The sequence below is a fragment of the Coregonus clupeaformis genome, chromosome 4 (assembly GCF_020615455.1).
Source record: "Coregonus clupeaformis isolate EN_2021a chromosome 4, ASM2061545v1, whole genome shotgun sequence".
NCBI classification, from domain to species: Eukaryota; Metazoa; Chordata; class Actinopteri; order Salmoniformes; family Salmonidae; genus Coregonus; species Coregonus clupeaformis.
This window is the reverse complement of record NC_059195.1, coordinates 22,193,112-22,214,450: the sequence shown is the minus strand read 5'-3', so window position 1 is coordinate 22,214,450 and position 21,339 is coordinate 22,193,112. Positions and strand designations below refer to the sequence as shown.

The 21,339-nt window shown below is 40.8% G+C and overlaps 2 protein-coding genes and 1 non-coding gene across 3 annotated transcripts; 1 reads left to right on the top strand and 2 right to left on the bottom strand.

Moving 5' to 3' along the window:
* Positions 1-1,617: 1,617 nt before the first annotated feature.
* LOC121554438 (mitochondrial pyruvate carrier 2) lies at positions 1,618-10,224 on the top strand. The gene is made up of 5 exons (XM_041868033.2): positions 1,618-2,269; positions 8,930-8,970; positions 9,079-9,163; positions 9,279-9,390; positions 9,668-10,224. Exons 1-5 carry the CDS (start codon positions 2,176-2,178, stop codon positions 9,720-9,722), a joined length of 387 nt encoding a protein of 128 aa, XP_041723967.1. The 5' UTR covers positions 1,618-2,175; the 3' UTR covers positions 9,723-10,224.
* A 5,854-nt stretch (positions 10,225-16,078) lies between these two features.
* LOC121554430 (60S ribosomal protein L24) lies at positions 16,079-20,595 on the bottom strand. The gene is made up of 6 exons (XM_041868021.1): positions 20,503-20,595; positions 20,301-20,376; positions 19,496-19,606; positions 18,770-18,906; positions 18,297-18,360; positions 16,079-16,198 (listed from the first exon to the last, which is right to left on the bottom strand). The coding sequence occupies exons 1-6, from the start codon at positions 20,505-20,507 to the stop codon at positions 16,118-16,120; spliced, it is 474 nt and encodes a 157-aa protein (XP_041723955.1). The 5' UTR covers positions 20,508-20,595; the 3' UTR covers positions 16,079-16,117.
* LOC121556500 lies at positions 19,179-19,359 on the bottom strand. The gene has a single exon (XR_005998183.1). It is a non-coding gene; the product is annotated as a small nucleolar RNA SNORA23 (small nucleolar RNA).
* Positions 20,596-21,339: the final 744 nt, after the last annotated feature.

Sequence of the window (21,339 nt, the reverse complement as noted above, 5' to 3'; positions counted from 1 at the left end):
AGGAGAAATGGAAGTGAATGACGGCGAAGTATCGGTGGTGGTATGTGTGGCGAAGTTCTTAGAGCCCGAGGTTTGCACCGAGGGTCAGGATAAAGATGAGTCTGTGACAGTAGGAGTGACGTTTTTGGAAAAAGTGGACCCTTACCTTTTGGCTGATCCATTTGTGGTTTCAGGGTGGGTGAAAACAGAGTTGGGTGCTGTGGAATCGGTGAGGGTAACCAGAAGTGGTCTAGTGATAATTGTTTGTGTTTTTGCTGGTCAGAGGGAGCAGGCGCTCTGTGTTAAACGAATGGGGGCAAGAGATGTGAATTGTTTTGCTCTCAAGAAAAGTGCCATTGAAAGGCGTGATTACTGGGGTAGCGGTAAATGTGAAAGCTGACCAACTGAAGGGGAATATTCCTGGTGTTTGTGATGCTCGTCGTTTGGTGCGACGCAGACAGGGTGGCGTGAGTGGAGAAACAGAAGAGTCATTGTCTGTTCTTTTGAGTTTTGATGTTGAGTCTTTGCCCAACAAAGTGATGTTAGGATATATAAGTTATCCGGTACGAGCTTTTGTGCTGAATACATTACGTTGTTACAGGTGTCAAGTTTATGGGCATGTGGCAGCAGTGTGTAGGAGGGAGGTTCCTAGGTGTGAGAAGTGTGCAGAAGGGCATGAGACAAAGGAATGTGTAGTATTGGGGAAAGAAGCAGTATGTGTTAATTGTAGGGGTGCCAATGGGTCTGGGGATCTGAAATGTCCGGTGTGAGAGAGGCAGGTTGAGGTTTCCAGGGTTAGAGTAGTGCAGAAGTTGTCATATGCTGAGGCAGTGAAGAAAGTAGAGGAAGATGGGTCAAGGGGGAGGGATCCTGAGAGGAATGGTGTGAGTAGTAGATCTGTACCAGTACAGAGGGATAAACCAACAAGTGATATATGTTTCTGTAAGATTGGATTTTTGGCATTTATAGCAATGGTTATCAACTGTACTGCAGGGATGGAACTTAAGTCGCAGAACATAGAGGTTGTGGGGGCAGCTGCAGAGAGGTATTTGGGTGTGCGAGACTTGACATCAGAAGAGTTACAGGGTGTGTTAAGTGGTGGTGTCTCATCCTTTCAGGCTGTTGGCCTGAAGTAGGAATAAATATATTTAAATAGTAGAGTATGGTAGTTATTTTATTTTTATTTTTTTGTGAGTGTAGTGTTAGATGGTAGGGTATTTGTTGTATTTTTTTGTTTTTAAAGCAAAGTATAAGGTAGTTATACTCCAGTCTAGTAGGTGGCAGTAATGCAACATTTATTGGATGCCAACCGCCATTAAACCAAATCGAAGAAGAAGTTAAAGAAGGATTTTGAAGCCTTGAGACATGGATTGTGTATGTGTGCCATTCAGAGGGTGAATGGGCAAGACAAAATATTTAGCTAAGTGTCTTTGAGGGATATGGTAGTAGGTGCCAGGCGCACCGGTTTGAGTGTGTCAAGAACTGCAACGGTGCTGGGGTTTTCACGCTCAACAGTTTCCCGTATGTATCAAGAATGGTCCACCACTCAAATCACATCCAGCCAACTTGACACAACTGTGGGAAGTATTAGAGTAAACATGGGCCAGCATCCCCGTGGAACGCTTTCGACACCTTGTAGAGTCCATTCCTCAACGAATTGGGGCTGTTCTGGGTTGCAACTCAATATTAGGAAGGTGTTCCTAATGTTTTGTACACTATTTATATTAACGGTTTACTTTAAACCAATCATGTCGGGAGAATACACCAATTTGGGGATGTAGTCCGCCATAAAACCCACAGAAGAAGAATAATCATTTTTGGGAGGATTGGACCAATGCACCAATAGTAATCAGGGGCGGCTTGTTGTGGTACTGTGCTAGATAGGTTGCGCAGTGAAGAAAAGTCACCACCTTGCAATAGCTCTCAAATCGAGGCAATCAGGGATGTCGAGCGCTGTGCTAGCATAGCACGTATGGCTAGCTACATGGCAGTCGGTTTGTGTCGAAAGCAGGACAAATCGGAACCGTTTTATGACTGCAAAACATTGTTGTACATTTAAGATACAGGGCAATACTCGAGCGTGTTAAAGTCAAACTCGACCTGCTTCGTTGCTAGCAAGCTACGCTACATATTTAGCAAGCTAGCTTGCTAGGTCAAGTGTACTGTAGCAGACAACAACATTAGCCTCTTGCAAACATGGCTGCGATGAGAGCTTCCTATCACAAGCTCCTGGACAAGATCGGGCTTATTTTGCCAGCCAAACTGAGACCTCTCTACAATCACCCTGCAGGTAATGTAAATGCTATTAGACTGTGTGACAGCCAGCGTTAGCCATGGATTATCATTAGCTACTGGTGTCTAGACCACAGTGGAGGCTGGTGACTTGAAAAATTGAGGAGGATGGGAAGCCCACGTTATAGGCGCTGACAGCACGGAGACAACGTTTGTTGAAAAAAGTCAAATACGAATTATTTTAACCTAAAACATTTCAAGACATTTATACTATAGTAAAATATTATGCTGAATGAGAGGGCTACTTACAGTGTTGGGAAGGGTATGAGGCATGTGTTCTTCAGAGGCTTGACTTCAGTGCATGATAAGGGTTGAGGTGTTCAGAGTCTAGGCTTTAGTTCAGGACAGGCTCCTCATGGATGGTGTTGGAGAAGAGCTCAACTCTTCCACTGAGGGCAGGACAGGATTTGACTGGGAAGACAAAAAGACATAACACAAGACCTTTAGACAAAAGAGCTAAGAATGATTTAGCCTAGTCCAAGAAAGGATTAAAATCACATTGTGTAATAATGCGATTGTGTATGTGATTGACAGGGCTACTCGCAGTGCTTGGAGAGGAAACATTCAATGCGCCAGTGGATGAGAGGGCACATGAGACATGGCTTCAGTTGATGTCAGGAGAGAGTTTACAATGGTAGTGGAGTGGTCATCACCTCTTAATCAGGGAACAGGAGGGGATTTAGCTGTAAATACAAACAGCGGGTACATTCCATTAGTTGCACCATCGTAAGTTTGGGCAACAAGTTTCTCCATGAAGTTAAACTCGGACATCTCAGAATTCACAAAGTCAAACACAGACTGAGTATTTCGCCCACTTGACACATCAAAGTAGCAGAAGAAACGTTCCTGAATAAAGCCCTGATCATCCACATACCTGACAGTAACTGACAACTGCGAGCGACAGCTGATGTCTGTGATTTCATCCATTTGCAAAAACAAATTATACGCCAACCTCTTTTAATGGATGATGTGATGGAAGCTATAAAAAAAAAAAAAAAAGCTATCAAAATAATTTGTCAACAAAAAATCCACTACATTATCGTCAGTGTTAGCTAGCCATTCTGGTGGAGAAAACTGCACTCTGTAGCTAGCTAGCATCTTGCTACTAAAGTTATCAAGGCAAATTGAAATACATTGCACTAACTGGACACATTATGTTCTAAAACCAAGAAAACAATATATAATCTACCTCTGTCTCCTGTAATTTGAAGAAACTAATTTGAATTGTATAATATCCAAAAAATGCTCAAGTGTCTTAATCTGTCCAACAATGTCACCAACTCACCAAGCTTCTAAATTACATGCGCACACACTTTGATTGGATTGACAACATGTCAGTTCATACTGCAAAAGCTTTGATTGGTTGGAGGATGTCCTCTGGAAGTCGTCATGATTACCATGTAGGTCTATAGCCCTATTCGCACGGGACTTGTATTACTATAGAACGTCGGTTATGTAATTATTACCCCAGCAGGTACATTTTTCCAGTGGACGATTCGGACATGGATTAGTTTTACCAAACTGCCCCTGTAATTATTTGTTTCCCTCGTTCAAAATTGACCGTTATGACGGAAGCCTCGAGGCTCTTCTAGGCGTGAAGATATTTCAAATGTCTAGGGATAGCCTAATATTGGCCTAATGGCCTTCAGTTCGGAGAAAGTCAAAATAATAATGCATATCAGTAAGAACCATGAACAGTAACCTATGCAGACATTGAATTACCTGACGTATTTGACAATTTATCAATTAATTGGCACAATATCGTCCACTTCATATTTTAAATGAGAAGAATGGCATTAGGAAAGTTTGTTACAAAACAGTTAATTCATCTGTAGGCTACGTGCATAGCACTTTGTTTTAAGCATCAATTTGTTACCATGTTCTTACCCAAACTGGGTGCAGCACCTGTTAAACTCTGTAATATCCCTCAAAACACACGAATTAAGCACGGGATAAGTATTATCAGGGGACCTGGGAGTTTGCCAAAAAACAGTAGGTTGTTAGGGCTAGGATAATAACCTTCCTGCCAAGTAAGAATTACTGACATGGTAAATTCGGACGGGACTGAAATGACGGATGTGGTGATTTGTGATCGTGCACATTATTACATTACCTGAGCTCCCCCAGTAAATATTATCCCATCCGAATAGGGCTTATGGAAGGGGTGAGGAGCACGAGCCTCGTGTTTTATTTATTTATTGAAGTCAATGTAGCCAGAGTACAGAAAATAGATGTCTTCCGGCAACACCATGCGCTACCTTAGAGGGTGCTGTTGAGACTACGGTAGACCCTCATTGCAAAAGTGTTTTAATCAGGTATTTGGTGATGTGAATATATTTGTGTAGTTTTAACTAAAAAGGACACTTTACATTTAAATTTGTTATTTTTTAAACATTTTCTGAAATTCACTAAGTAGGATGGTTCTCCCTTTCCTCTTCTGAGTAACCTCCATAGTCTTGGAAACCAGACCCTAGGCCAGAGCATTTGAGAATTGTGGGAGGCTACACGGATGTCTAGCGAGACTGATGACCGCTGTTGTTGCTGAAGTGGCCTTGCTTAGTGATTGATGTCAAAATACCTTGCTGAATCTTTTGATGTATGCAACCAATAGCTACTATTATCGCCACTCTTGCTTATCTTAGTGTTTTAAACCCAAACAAATGGTAAAATACAGATTTGGAGCCTCTAAATCTGTAAAGAGCTAGCTAGCACCAGCCAACTGCTTTTCAGATTAGTTATCCCAGTGTGTACATATTATGGTACACAGTAGCTGGCTGCATGAGTGGGGTTGCAGCGCAGACATGGACATCATTGGTTGCAGGTCACGTGTAGGTTTGTGTATGTGAGAGGGATTTTTGGAATGCAATAGGGCAACTCCACTGTCACAGAGTGATGCTGAGACTTAGATGTTTCACTTTAAAATGTATGTCAAACAAAAAACGACGATTGCAAAGTTAAACAAACCATACAACTATATGCAAAGACTACTTTTAACAATTTCCACTGAAATTGGAAATAGTTTGTGCTGTCATTCTGTTACTAAACTTTGCATCTGCAGGTGTTTTTCAAGTAAATGTTTTTCTAAAATTTTCGGTGGAAATTGTTAAAATAGTCCTTGTGCATAGAGCTGTATGGTTTGATCAACTTTGCAGTGATTGGTTTTTGTTTGACATATACATTTTAAAGTAAAATATCTGAGTCTCAGCATCACTCTGTTACTGTGGAATTGCCCAATACCAAAGAGATTGGTAGCTAAGTGTAGCATTTTCAGCATTGGCATGGTTCCTCACAGAATGAGTGGTTTAATGTTTTCAAGGAAGTTGGGAGCAAGCTCCTTGTCATCATTTGTGGTCTTTGAACACTCACCTACACCAGTATATTTAGCTACAGCTGTTACTAACCTTTGTCCTTACAAAATCTGATATGTTTTCTATAACCTGTGTATATCTTGGGAGAGGACAGACTCACCATTGTGCACAGGTGATAAGATGTGTTATATGTTCAAGGGCAAGGTAAATGCTTCTAAGTGATGACCTTCAGCTTATGGTGAATCATTTCTATCCTGATGGGAGTGGATGACAGTGTACCCATCCACAGGGCACGAGTGGTCACTGAATGGGTTTTATGAGCATGAAAACGATGTAAACCATATGCCATGGCCGTCTGTCACCAGATCTCAACCTAATCGAACACTTATGGGAGATTCTGACGCGGTGCCTGAGACAGCGTTTTCCACCACCATCAACAAAACACCAAATGATGGAATTTCTCATGGAAGAATGGTGTTGCATCCCTCCAATAGAGTTCCAGACACTTGTAGAATCTATGTCAAGGCGCATTGAAGCTGTTCTGGCGGCTCGTGGTGGCCCAGCGCCCTATTAAGACACTTTATGTTGGTGTTTCCATTATTTTGGCAGTTACCTGAATGTGCCTTCGGCAGACAAATGTTGTAAAGGGCCAAAGCTGTAACACTGGTATAACCTGTTGCATAGCATCCTATGTAGGCCTATCTGGTGTGTATATTTTGCTGAACAGCATGCTGCTCTGTTGTGGTTATCACTAATAGTTGCATGCTGCCAATGTTACTTTTTTTTATATAGGAGGGGGAAACCTTGCACAGATCTTTTTTTTTTCTTCAATGAATTCCTCATTATCAGGACCTTATTGTGGCAGCCTAGCATGACCATGGCTTGATCTATCATCTTATTCATGGGGTGTGAGATGTTTCTTAGGAGAGGTCATTCAGCCTACTTTGGTTACCAATGGGGTAGATGGTGATAGCGGAACAATTAAAATAGTTAAGCCTACCAATCCACAACCATCAGTCATATGAAGTATTAGGTGTCGAAGATTTCCCTGCCCTGAACTAAGTCAGAGGAATAGTCAGTGCAATGATGTTTCATTTAGTGTGCCTCTGACATAGCTCTAACTGACCTCTTGATCAGGATGTACAGTGGGGAAAAAAAGTATTTAGTCAGCCACCAATTGTGCAATTTCTCCCACTTAAAAAGATGAGAGAGGCCTGTAATTTTCATCATAGGTACACGTCAACTATGACAGACAAAGTGAGAAAAAAATTCCTGAAAATCACATTGTAGGATTTTTAATGAATTTATTTGCAAATTATGGTGGAAAATAAGTATTTGGTCAATAACAAAAGTTTCTCAATACTTTGTTATATACCCTTTGTTGGCACTGACACAGGTCAAACTTTTTCTGTAAGTCTTCACAAGGTTTTCACACACTGTTGCTGTTATTTTGGCCCATTCCTCCATGCAGATCTCCTCTAGAGCAGTGATGTTTTGGGGCTGTCGCTGGGCAACACGGACTTTCAACTCCCTCCAAAGATTTTCTATGGGGTTGAGATCTGGAGACTGGCTAGGCCACTCCAGGACCTTGAAATGCTTCTTACGAAGCCACTCCTTCGTTGCCCGGGCGGTGTGTTTGGGATCATTGTCATGCTGAAAGACCCAGCCACGTTTCATCTTCAATGCCCTTGCTGATGGAAGGAGGTTTTCACTCAAAATCTCATGATACATGGCCCCATTCATTCTTTCCTTTACACGGATCAGTCGTCCTGGTCCCTTTGCAGAAAAACAGCCCCAAAGCATGATGTTTCCACCCCCATGCTTCACAGTAGGTATGGTGTTCTTTGGATGCAACTCAGCATTCTTTGTCCTCCAAACACGACGAGTTGAGTTTTTACCAAAAAGTTCTATTTTGGTTTCATCTGACCATATGACATTCTCCCAATCCTCTTCTGGATCATCCAAATGCACTCTAGCAAACTTCAGACGGGCCTGGACATGTACTGGCTTAAGCAGGGGGACACGTCTGGCACTGCAGGATTCGAGTCCCTGGCGGCGTAGTGTGTTACTGATGGTAGGCTTTGTTACTTTGGTCCCAGCTCTCTGCAGGTCATTCACTAGGTCCCCCCGTGTGGTTCTGGGATTTTTGCTCACCGTTCTTGTGATCATTTTGACCCCACGGGGTGAGATCTTGCGTGGAGCCCCAGACGAGGGAGATTATCAGTGGTCTTGTTTGTCTTCCATTTCCTAATAATTGCTCCCACAATTGATTTATTCAAACCAAGCTGCTTACCTATTGCAGATTCAGTCTTCCCAGCCTGATGCAGGTCTACAATTTTGTTTCTGGTGTCCTTTGACAGCTCTTTGGTCTTGGCCATAGTGGAGTTTGGAGTGTGACTGTTTGAGGTTGTGGACAGGTGTCTTTTATACTGATAACAAGTTCAAACAGGTGCCATTAATACAGGTAACGAGTGGAGTACAGAGGAGCCTCTTAAAGAAGAAGTTACAGGTCTGTGAGAGCCAGAAATCTTGCTTGTTTGTAGGTGACCAAATACTTATTTTCCACCATAATTTGCAAATAAATTCATAAAGAATCCTACAATGTGATTTTTTGGAAAAAAAATTCTCAATTTGTCTGTCATAGTTGACGTGTACCTATGATGAAAATTACAGGCCTCTCTCATCTTTTTAAGTGGGAGAACTTGCACAATTGGTGGCTGACTAAATACTTTTTTCCCCCACTGTAAGCACTGTGGTTATGTCAGTTAAAGGGCAATTCCACCACTTTTCAACCTCATGTTCATTATCTCCAGCACAATACCAGTGTCTACATATGTGAAAATGGCAGATTTACGTTTTGTATAAACAAATATATAAAGTGAAAAGATTAATACCCGATGACGACATCAAAAGTTACATTTAAAAAACTGATTTTCAAACACTGAGATTCGCGGTGACTTAGGGAGCAAGAAAATACCCTCCCTCTGCCTAGAAACTCATTGCAAATTTAGAAAATCACTGTTTTTCTTAATTTTAATCCTATACTGTGATGTCACAGAGAATAATGTTTTAGGACCATTATTCTTTTTAACCACAGATCATAGAAACGTGCAGTTTTCACAAATGTAGACACTGGTATGGTGCTGAAGATAATGGAGCTGAGGTTAAAAAGTGGCGGAATTGCCCTTTTAAATGAGTCTATGGTAGTGGTAAAAGAGTGCTTCATGGAAGATTATCGTATGTTATAACATTGTTGTGACAACACTAACTTTTTTGCAAAGTATTGTCTGATATTTTTTCTGTTCTGTAACATTTTCTCATGGATTGTGTCTTCTCTTCTCTCATTCCAGGTCCAAGGACTGTTTTCTTCTGGGCCCCAATGTTCAAATGGGTAAGGGCTGCATTTGCTAAACTTGAGCTATTGCCTTACGTAAACATGTAGGAAGGTATTGTCTAATGAAACTAATTCCAGGTCACATGCATCTCTTCATCTATATAGGGGCTGGTTGGGGCTGGTCTGGCAGATATGAGTCGACCAGCCGAGAAACTGAGTCTTTCCCAGTCTGGTGTACTGACAGCCACAGGTATAGTGGAGTTACTATATTCTTCAGTGAGCAACAGGTATAGTTTTAAATTAATCCTGTATTCTTTAGTCAAACAACTTCAGTCCTTGACTAATCCCATTTCCCACTTTCTCAGGTCTGACCTGGTCCAGATACTCTTTGGTCATCATTCCAAAGAACTGGAACCTCTTCGCTGTCAATTTATTTGTGGGTAGTGCTGGAATATCCCAGCTCTACAGGATCTTCCAGTAAGTGAACCTCTCAGAGCACAGAAATGGAATGAAGACCTATTGATTGGGCATTGCCATAAACAGCCCCAGTAAATGTTCTATCCTTGTTGATTCCTAAATAATTAATCTGAAGGCTCATAAACTGTTGTAACTAAAGGTCTGTGTTTTAGTTTCTTTGCTTTCTTAATATTTAGCTTTATTTCCTTGGAAGTATATGAGGGCAAATGTATTAGAATAAGTTGACATAAACCTACTTTTTTTTTTTTTTCGTCTGTTGCCTTATCCCACACTATAGGTATGAGCAAGGGAAGAAGACACTAGCAAAGGAGGCTCACCCTGCAGAGTGTTGAGTGTCACCAATCCAACTCCCTTGATCGAAAGGGAGCCTCATCACTGGCACAAACCCAGCCCCTCCACCCTCGTTCAATTTTACAGTAGAAAAAAAACAATGTTCATTGCTGAAGTTCATGTAATTTGCCTGGATTTCTTCAGGTTTATAATGGCATATTAACCCTTACCAAAACACACTCAAATGGTTGTCATCTATGCACAATATGTTGTATTTTGAAGTTTTACTTAATGCGACAAGTTGTATGATTGTATATTAATTTAAGAATATACAAATTTCATTATTAATATTTATAATGCATTTTTTGGGAAGATGTAGCTTTTTTCCAAACTTTTTTTTTTGTAGTCATGATACCTCATGGAGTGGTTTCCTAAGAATGAAGATCTTGAATCTGTGTTGAATGTGGTTAAAAGGAATGTCTCCAAGTATTTATTTTATTAGACGTGTCACTTTTTCATACCACATGCTTATCAACTATTTATTAAATCATTTTGGTAACTATTTCTACATTCATACCTGAAGGATGATTAAGCCATACACGCATGCCATGTGGCTGACTGTTCCTTCAACGTGTTGTAATTGCTTTAACCAATATCAGGTAAAAAACATTTCATATAGTAGCTTTTAACTGTAGATCTAGTGTAAATGGCACCCTGCCTATTGCTAATAGTAACATGAAATCACCAGCTTTCTTTCCCTGATCGTTTGGTAATGTTAGGTGTTGCGGTCTTTGGGGCTGAATCTAGTGTGGTACTTAGAGCCAATAAGGAAAACTTTAGGGATACAATGCATATAGAAAGTCTACACCCCCTTTGGATTTCTTCACATTTTGTGTTACAAAGTGGGATTCAAATGGATTGAATTGTAATTTTTTGTCAACGAGCTACACAATCTGTCACAGTGGAAGAAAAATTCAAAATCTTTAAAATTAATGAAAAAGAAAACACATAGTGAGGGAAAAAAGTATTTGATCCCCTGCTGATTTTGTAAGTTTGCCCACTGACAAAGAAATGATCAGTCTAATTTTAATGGTAGGTTTATTTGAACAGTGAGAGACAGAATAACAACCAAAAAAATCAGAAAAACGCATGTCAAAAATGTTATGAATTGATTTGCATTTTAATGAGGGAAATAAGTATTTGACCCCCTCTCAATCAGAAAGATTTCTGGCTCCCAGGTGTTTTTTATACAGTTAACGAGCTGAGATTAGGAGCACACTCTGTGGTCCTCTGTAGCTCAGCTGGTAGAGCACGGCGCTTGTAACGCCAGGGTAGTGGGTTCGATCCCCGGGACCACCCATACACAAAAATGTATGCACGCATGACTGTAAGTCGCTTTGGATAAAAGCATCTGCTAAGTGGCATATAATTTTTTATTATTAAAGGGAGTGCTCCTAATCTCAGTTTGTTACCTGTATAAAAGACACCTGTCCACAGAAGCAATCAATCAATCAGATTCCAAACTCTCCACAATGGCCAAGACCAAAGAGCTCTCCAAGGATGTCAGGGACAAGATTGTAGACCTACACAAGGCTGGAATGGGCTACAAGACCATCGCCAAGCAGCTTGGTGAGAAGGTGACAACAGTTGGTGTGATTATTCGCAAATGGAAGAAACACAAAATAACTGTCAATCTCCCTCGGCCTGGGGCTCCATGCAAGATCTCACCTCGTGAAGTTGCAATGATCATGAGAACGGTGAGGAATCAGCCCAGAACTACACGTGAGGATCTTGTCAATGATCTCAAGGCAGCTGGGACCATAGTCACCAAGAAAACAATTGGTAACACACTACGCTGTGAAGGACTGAAATCCTGCAGCGCCCGCAAGGTCCCCCTGCTCAAGAAAGCACATATACAGGGCCGTCTGAAGTTTGCCAATGAACATCTGAATGATTCAGAGGAGAACTGGATGAAAGTGTTGTGGTCAGATGAGACCAAAATCGAGCTCTTTGTCATCAACTCAACTCGCCGTGTTTGGAGGAGGAAGACTGCTGCCCCAAGAACACCATGCCCACCGTCAAACATGGAGGTGGAAACATTATGCGTTGGGGGTGTTTTTCTGCTAAGGGGACAGGACAACTTCACCGCATCAAAGGGACGATGGACGGGGCCATGTACCATCAAATCTTGGGTGAGAACCTCCTTCCCTCAGCCAGGGCATTGAAAATGGGTCGTGGATGGGTATTCCAGCATGACAATGACCCAAAACACACGGCCAAGGCAACAAAGGAGTGGCTCAAGAAGAAGCACGTTAAGGTCCTGGAGTGGCCTAGCCAGTCTCCAGACCTTAATCCCATAGAATGTGGAGGGAGCTGAAGGTTCAAGTTGCCAAACGTCAGGCTCGAAACCTTAATGACTTGGAGAAGATCTGCAAAGAGGAGTGGAACAAAATCCCTCCTGAGATGTGTGCAAACGTGGTGGCCAACTACAAGAAACGTCTGACCTCTGTGATTGCCAACAAGGGTTTTGCCACCAAATACTAAGTCATGTTTTGCAGAGGGGTCAAATACTTATTTCCCTCATTTAAAATGCAAATCAATTTGTAACATTTTTGACATGTGTTTTTCTGGATTTTTTTGTTGTTATTCTGTCTCTCACTGTTCAAATAAACCTACCATTAAAATTAAACTGATAATTTCTTTGTCAGTGGGCAAACGTACAAAATCAGCAGGGGATCAAATACTTTTTTCCCTCACTGTACAGTTGAAGTTGGAAGTTTACATACACATTAGCCAAATACATTTAAACTCAGTTTTTCACAATTCCTGACATTTAATCCTAGTAAAAATTCCCTGTTTTAGGTCAGTTAGGATCACCACTTTATTTTAAGAATGTGAGATGTCAGAATAATAGTAGAGAGAATGATATATTTCAGCTTTTATTTCTTTCATCACATTCCCAGTGGGTCAGAGGTTTACATACACTCAATTAGTATTTGGTAGCATAGCCTTTAAATTGTTTAACTTGGCTCAAATGTTTCGGGTAGCCTTCCACAAGCTTCCCACAATAAGTTGGGTGAATTTTGGCCCATTCCTCCTGACAGAGCCGGTGTAACTGAGTCAGGTTTGTAGGCCTCCTTGCTCGCACACGCTTTTTCAGTTCTGCCCACAAATCTTCTATAGGATTGAGGCCAGGGCTTTGTGATGGCCACTCCAATACCTTGACTTTGTTGTCCTTAAGCCATTTTGCCACAACTTTGGAAGTATGCTTGGGGTCATTGTCCATTTGGAAAACCCATTTGCGACCAAGCTTTAACTTCCTGACTGATGTCTTGAGATGTTGCTTCAATATATCCACATAATTTTCCTTCCTCATGATGCCATCTATTTTGTGAAGTGTACCGGTCCCTCCTGCAGCAAAGCACCCCCACAGCATGATGCTGCCACCCCCGTGCTTCACGGTTGGGATGGTGTTCTTCGGCTTGCAAGCAACCCCCTTTTTCCTCCAAACATAACGATGGTCATTATGGCCAAACAGTTCTATTTTTGTTTCATCAGACCAGAGTACATTTCTCCAAAAAGTACAATCTTTGTCCCCATGTGCAGTTGCAAACTGTGGTCTGGCTTTTTTATGGTGGTTTTGGAGCAGGTTATGTTGATATAGGACTCGTTTTACTGTGGATATAGATGCTTTTGTACCTGTTTCCTCCAGCATCTTCACAAGGTCCTTTGCTGTTGTTCTGGGATTGATTTGCATTTTTCTAACCAAAGTACGTTCATCTCTAGGAGACAGAACGCGAGCGGTATGACGGCTGCGTGGTCCCATGGTGTTTATACTTGCGTACTATTGTTTGTACAGATGAACGTGGTACCTTCAGGCGTTTTGAAATTGCTTCCAAGGATGAACCAGACTTGTGGAGGTCTACAAAAAAAATTCTGAGGTCTTGGCTGATTTATTTTCATTTTCCCATGATGTCAAGCAAAGAAGCACTGAGTTTGAAGGTAGGCCTTGAAATACATCCACAGGTTCACCTCCAATTGACTCAAATTATGTCAATTAGCCTATCAGAAGCTTCTAAAGCCATGACATCATTTTCTGGAATTTTCCAAGCTGTTTAAAGGCACAGTCAACTTAGTGTATGTAAAATTCTGACCCACTGGAATTGTGATACAGTGAATTATAAGTGAAATAATCTGTCTGTAAACAATTGTTGGAAAAATTACTTGTGTCATGCACAAAGTAGATGTCCTAACCGACTTGCCAAAACGATAGTTTGTTAACAAGAAATTTGTGGAGTGGTTGAAAAATGAGTTTTAATGACTCCAACCTAAGTGTATGTAAACTTCTGACTTCAACTGTATACCTTGATTAGATAAGTATTCACCCCTGAATCAATAAATGTTAGAAACACATTTGGCAGCAATTACAGCTGTGAGTCTTGGGTAAGTCTTATAAGAGCTTTGCACACCTGTATTGTGTATTATTTGCCCATTAATCTTTTCAAAATTATTCAAGCTCTGTCAAGGTGTTGGAGATCATGGCTAGCCAGCAATTTTCAAGTCTTGCCATAGAATTTCAAGCAGATTTAAGTCAAAACTGACATGGCCACTCCGGAACATTCACTACCTTCTTGGTAAGCAACTCCATTGTAGATTTGGCTTTGTGTTGTAGGTTATTGTCCTGCTGAAAGGTGAATTCCTCTCCCAGTGTCTGGTGTAAAGCAGACAAACAGGTTTTGCCTGTGCTTAGCTCCATCCTGTTTGTTTTCATCCTGAAAAACTCCAGTCTGCTGATGTCAAGCATGCCAACACCATGCTTCATAATAAGGAGGCAGTTACTCAGTGATGTGTTGTTGGATTTGCCCCAAACATAAGGCTTTGCATTTAGGCCAAAAAGTGTATTATTTTGCTGTGTATTTTTTTTCCTTCATATTACTTGAATGCCTTGTTGCATACATATGCATGTTTTGGAATATTTGTATTATTTTTGCTATGTTATGGTCATTGTGGAGTCACTACAATGTTGTTGATCCATCCTCCGTTCTCCCATCACAGCCATTGAACTCTGTAGCCGTTTTAAAATCACCAATGGCCTCCCTAAGCAGTTTCCAGAAGGACGACTGCATCTTTGTGTCTGGGTGGTTTAATACATCATCCACAGCCTAATTATTAACTTAACCATGTTTTAAGATAAATTAAATGTCTGATTTGTTATTGTTAACCATCTACCAATCACTTCCCTTTGAGGCTTTCAAAAAGCTCCCTGGACTTTGTAATTTAATATGTGCTTGAAAAAAATGTCAACCCCTAGAGTGAGTCCATATAACTTGTGATTTGTTTAGCCAAATTTGACTTCTGAACTAATTTAGGCTTGCCTAAACAAGGGGGGTGAATACTTACGCAACGACTACATTTGTTATATTTAATCAAGTGTAGAATTTGCTTTTCACTTTGACGTGAGTATTGTGTAGATCAATGACAAATTTACAAGTCCATTTCAAGCCCACTTTGTAACAAAATGAAAATGTTCAAGGGGGTGTAGACTTTCTATAGGCACGGTTTGTATTGGCCCTGTAGTTAAGGTCCTTGTCTCATTTTGGTTAGTTCTCGGTAATTGGGAGATGTATAATCTGTTAAATGTAACTATAGTGTAGATGGAAATTTAACATTTTGTTTATCGATCCTACACGTTGGAAAGTTATCCTCTCCTGATATACTTTAAGCAATAACTGGCAAACTACATTGTCCATAATGCACAGAAAACCTACTGTAATATTGAACATGAACTTAGTGTATTTATAATGGATATGCCCTTGTGTTAACTGTTTGAATTCAATCTTGGCATATTCTGCAGCAGTTTCCAGTTTCATTTTTGCGCAGATAGCATATGATCGTTAAAATAGGTGATTGCTTGGAGGGCGAGTATGCAGGCTCAGATTTCAAAACATGGTTTGACCTAACTTGGAATTGGCTATTGAGGTTTGAATAGTGCATCTTATAAATGTTGCACAAGGGTGGAACAAACAGAAATGGCCATGCCTCTGCATAAATTACTGGTTTGACGTGACCTTCATGTAGTCCATTGATTGGTCCACCTTTGTATACACACTACATTTCTATTCATGTCACCAAGTGCTTTACAGTAACCCATCCTAGACCCCTAAAGAGCAAGTAGAAGCAGTGGCAAGTTAAAACTCCCTAGAAGGAAGAAACCTTGAGGAACCAGAATCCAAGGGGAGGCCCATCCTCTGGCTGTACCATGTGAATGTTCAGAGTCTTATGACCAACTAACCCCAACTGTTGTCCACTAGCAAGGAAGGACAGTTCAGGGTGCATGACCAAATCAGGTAAGACAATTGTCAATTACACAAATCCAGAAAATAAAAGTACTGAGAAATGTGATCACACACCAAACATCTTTGATTACCAAGAAAGTTTATTCACAATCAACAAAGCTTTAGCGTTTCCCGCCAACGCGAGGCGCATTGACCTTCATTTGCTTTGCCACCTTGGGTTTGGGTGCAGCCTTGGCAGGGGCCTACAGAGGGAGACAAAGTACAGATTAGACAAAGTACTAATACCCCTTTTAGACATGTGGTATATTTATTACCTGTAAAAAATATAAGGTAATGTTGATGACCCCCTTTCAAACAGCCCCTTTAACACTTTCTTGCAGGTACACCTCTTTTATACTGTGGGTTACTGGCAAATTGGGAGGGGTGGTGTTAAACCATGGGGTCTATTTGCATTTCAAATGTATTAAACAATGGAAGTGTTAATGACTTTATCTGAAAAAGCAGAACCATTCAGACCCGATACCTGTATTTTGGTTACAGGTATTATATAGTTGGTTTTGGATTTGTATAATGTGTAATCGTTTGTTCTATTCATTTTCTTTTGTAGTCTTATGTATAGCTGCGGCTTATGCAACAGCTAATGGGGATCCAAACTAAACTATTTTGGTTACAGGGTCTGTGAAAATGCGGGAATCATGACTAGGTCTTTAGGTGGCTTTTAATGTACCATGTTTTTTACTCCCTACTAGTGAACGACATGGGTTTTTAAGTGCCGATATCGATGTTGGGGTTCAAGGAGGCTACTTTATGCCAATAAATATTTAATTTGAACATTTTCCGAGATGCTATGTATGCATGCATTAACAAATCAATTACACATCCATTACAGTCAATTTGCCTTTAATAAACTACATAACGGTAATACTTTTTTGAATGGTAAATCTCTTGATAAACTGGGTAAATCAAGATGGCATAGGCCTACTCACAATACAGGTGAATTCATATTCAATAGGACTGTGCATGCATTGAGTTATTGAGCGTGTTTGGCTGATTTCATTAGTCTATGGGGCTACAGATGACAATCTGTTTCCCTTTCATTTGGGACCATGTTAGGCCACCTGATCAACATTATTATAGAAGTAGCCCATTGTCGTTTATAAAAATGTGCACCGTCTCTTTAAAGAGAGAAGACACCACTTGTGTCATGTAACCAAGCAGTTCAGCTCGGGCAGTTTGGTAAGGGAAAGCCAAGTAATTTCACCAGCTTCGAATTCACAACATTTACATTTTAGTCATTTAGCAGACACTCTTATCCAGAGCGACTTACAGTTAGTGAGTGCATGATTCTTTTTTTATACTGGTCCCCCGTGGGAATCGAACCCACAACCCTGGCGTTGCAAGCGCCATGCTCTACCAACTGAGCTACACGGGATTTGGTGACAATCAGCTTTGAAATTAGCATATTTTGCATTATGGATTGCATATTAGCTATCACAAATACAGTTCTAGGGTAGTGAACTGACTTAGCTTTATAGCTAGCAAAGTTAGCTCTATAAATGAATGTTGTTTAGCTAGCGGTATGTTGCCTTGTAAAGTCCTGCAGCCTGTATGGACATTGTTTTGCAGTAACAGTAAATGAATTATCGCTTTCAACATTTCTACATTCCGTGTGGCATTATTAGTGTGCTACATTTATATGCAGCTCTGAGGTTCCTCGAGAACAGGCTAACTAGCAATGAGTGGCGCCGGCTTGCAGGAGTGTCACACGAGGCAAGTGCACTCGCTATAAATGGGAAAAGCCGATACACTAGGAAAGGCTAATAAATCGACCCAACCGATAGTTCTGTAGCCCTACTCCTTTCAGATGAAAAAGCTGGTATAACAATGCAGGCATGGTAAAAGTGAGATTTCTGTCAATATGAAAGGGACGTAAGGAAAACGCCTTCGGACTCTCCAATAAGAATCTAATTTAGTACTTGACCACAGTACTGGTTTTATTTTTTTACAGCTCTTGATAAACCACTTTGTGCCATTAGAATTCCAAGCATAAATGAAAACCATGTGATACATTTATGCCAGAGGCTCAGCGATATGAGGTGACCAAGAGCAGCAATGTAAAGCAAAGATATTGTAGAGCGATCCAAGAGGATGCGATTGTGAGTGGTCCCGTCACTCTCCTGCAACATGATAACTGCGGAGCATCTTGCTACATGCTCAGTTGCAGAAATTGGCTTGCTGCGTTTAATAAACGCAGGTCATAAATGGTTTTACTTTCTGACCGGCTTCTGACCAATCAGATTCGCACTGTCCTATATATGGACATGGCTATATTAAGCTTACCTTAGCACCAGCGGCAGAGGGTTTCTTGGTTGTCTGCTTTGCCTTCTTGGCCTCCTTGGCAGCTCTGGTGACAAAAGAACGATAGAAATTAGGCCAATGCCACACATCCACAAAACAACCCAACAAGACAAGAGTCCAGACTGCAGAAATAACACCTTGACTCACCAGAGTAATAAAACGCCATTATTGCGTATCTATTGCGTTTACGTGGCTAAAAAACCAAGACTGACAATTCACTGTTGAAGATGAAAAATACAATAAAAAACAGCAGTACCACAGGAAATTCAGTGTCACAGTGTGAACAGCTAGATGTGCTTCACAGATCAACTGACAACACTAAATTGTTGAACACTACACAACAGTTCACTACAGCAGTAGACAATTCACTTTTTATGGCACCAAAATGCCAGCCATTGACATTTTACATCTAAAGCCAAGTTTCTGGTCAAGCATGGTTTTGGTGAGGTCCTCACCTGATGGCCTGCTCACGCTGGGCCTTGCGGACCTCAGGCTTCTGGTTCCTCTTGGCCATGATCTCAGCCAGAGAGGCGCCAGTGATGGCCCTCTGGAACTTCACGGCACGGCGTGTGCGTTTCTTTGTCACCTCTTCCTGTTAGGACAAGAAATGAACACAACATGCAGTCAGGAACAGCATGGCCACATTCAGGATCAGGTATGGGCAGTTTGGTAGTGTTGATGAGTGTTAGGATATTAGTAGGCACAACACCAGGAGAAAACGTTGCAATTTAAGTAGCACTCATGTAGCTGAACTAGTCCAATAAGAATGCTCATTAACACTATAGTTTTGTGCCAAATGAACAGTAATAATCACGCAGGTGTACGGCATTACTGCAAACCCCTAACATCTTTCTCACATATAAGGTTTGTAGGAGAGTATGGAGGCTGGCCAGTGGTAAGGAGTCAGAGACGTCACAGAGCCAGTACTATGATCTCCAGTGGCTCTATGGCCGCAGGTGTGTGGCGTGAGCACTGCCGTACAAGCTGTAGGACACAGCCTAGCAACAGCACATAACGCAGATGGCAACCACGCACTCCGTCCCACCCGCAGCCAAAAACAAAGGCACACCAAAACACACCATGTCAGAACTTGTGTTGTATAACTGAATCACAAGGTAAACACTCACACTAGCCACTGCTTGTCAGCATTTGAGGGGAAATTATGCACACATGGTACTTACTGACTGGCCCTTCTTGTGCTTGCGCCTGTACAGCACAGTCCAGTTGATCTGTCTGGGGTTCCTCTTGGCCAGGAAGGCAGCCTCACACTTAGCATTCAGGAACTGGAAAACCTGGGTGGGTGGGGTAAGTTAAACTATACATGAGTGAGCTGTAGCATATGACAGTTATTTGGCAGCTAATTTAAATGTCAAGGTGCCTCCTGTCCTTGGTTCAGATGCAGTTATTAGTCTCCAGCTGTGATGATGGATGACCGGAGGAACACTGACTCCCTTCATTGAACCTTAACTACATTGATTGCAGTATGAAAATGTATGCACTCACTAACTGTAAGTCGTTCTGGATAAGAGCGTCTGCTAAATGACTAAAATGTAATGTTGACATGCACATGTCTAGTTGTAATATTGTTATACCTGCCGTGGATAAAGGTTTTGACTAGGTGGTATACAGCTACGACCAGAAGTGACTTTTTCGTAGTAGGTTAGGAGAACTTACACAGCAGTTTAGGATAATTACTGTAGAAGGTTAATGGAATTAGGGTAAGAGTTACCTAAAATGTTCTCAAACTACTACGAAAAGTCACTTCCGGTCGTGGTTGTGCTCCTCTTAGTCACAACAATGAATGCATTGCATAGCAGCGTCTGTCCAAGGGACAGGCCAAGAACCGAGTAAACACTCCATGAACAGTTCTACTGTAAGAATTTCAACACAATGTCAGCCACGGCTTATTGTGATCAACCACGATAAACCAAACTTAACTAAGTGGCATTAGAAGAAGGAAATGAGTAGACATATAGAGCGCCCTACCTTCCCATCTATTCTGGCGTATCGGACACCATGGCCGGGGTATATTTTGTACCCACTGAAACTGCACAGCTCGACCCTGTAGCGGAGTAATATAAACAATTATTAGAAGATCAACGTGTCATTCTGTATAATAGTGCATTTCTATCAATAAAACTGTTCTTTTAAAGCGTTGATGGCAATAGATATTATTCCGTAAACTCACTTCATGATGATTCAGTGGGACACAAAACCGAAAAGAAAGATGGCGGAAATGGAAACGAAGTTATGGGTAAGATTTCTTCATAATTTATATATTTTTTTCCCACCGATTTTTTTTCTACACAGCATGTAGTTTTTTCATTAAATTCAATCAGAAGCAGTATTTTGATTTTCAAATATAAATGTTGTTCATAAAAAGTAGTTGACCAATCAGCAACTCGACCGGTTGCTTGGCGTTGACACAAGCAGGAAGTATGGCCTTGATTGTTTTTTTATTTGTATTTTATTATTATTATATATTTTTTGTTTTATTGAAATTCAATACATTTTGAAGGATACAAATTCAAATGTGTTACAAAAATCTATACATCCTTCTTAAAAATTGAACATTAAACGTCACAAACAGATAAACACAAAAACAGAAACGTACAGGGTTTTTACATTCAAAGAAATTTGAAAAGCTTAAGAGTATCAATTGATTTCAATACCTTCTTATTCTTACAGAGCATTCTATTTAATGTGGCAAAGTAATTATTTAAGTCTAACTTAAACAAATATTTAATACGTTGTTTTTTTCCTTAAAAATTACATTTTATGGATTTTCGTTAGTGGAGAATCTTGGACTATCAAAAACAAAAACAAAAGCCATTTGGAAGTTTCTCTAGCCGTTGAAGTATGACCTTGATAGAAAGGCAACCCAAAGGAACCGATCAACAAATTGAACAAAATGAAGGTATTTTAAAGTTGAAGAGATATATTTGATCAGTGTACACTCGTGGTCCGACTCATCCCAAACCATCTCAATTGGGTTGAGGTCGGGGGATTGTCGAGGCCAGGTCAT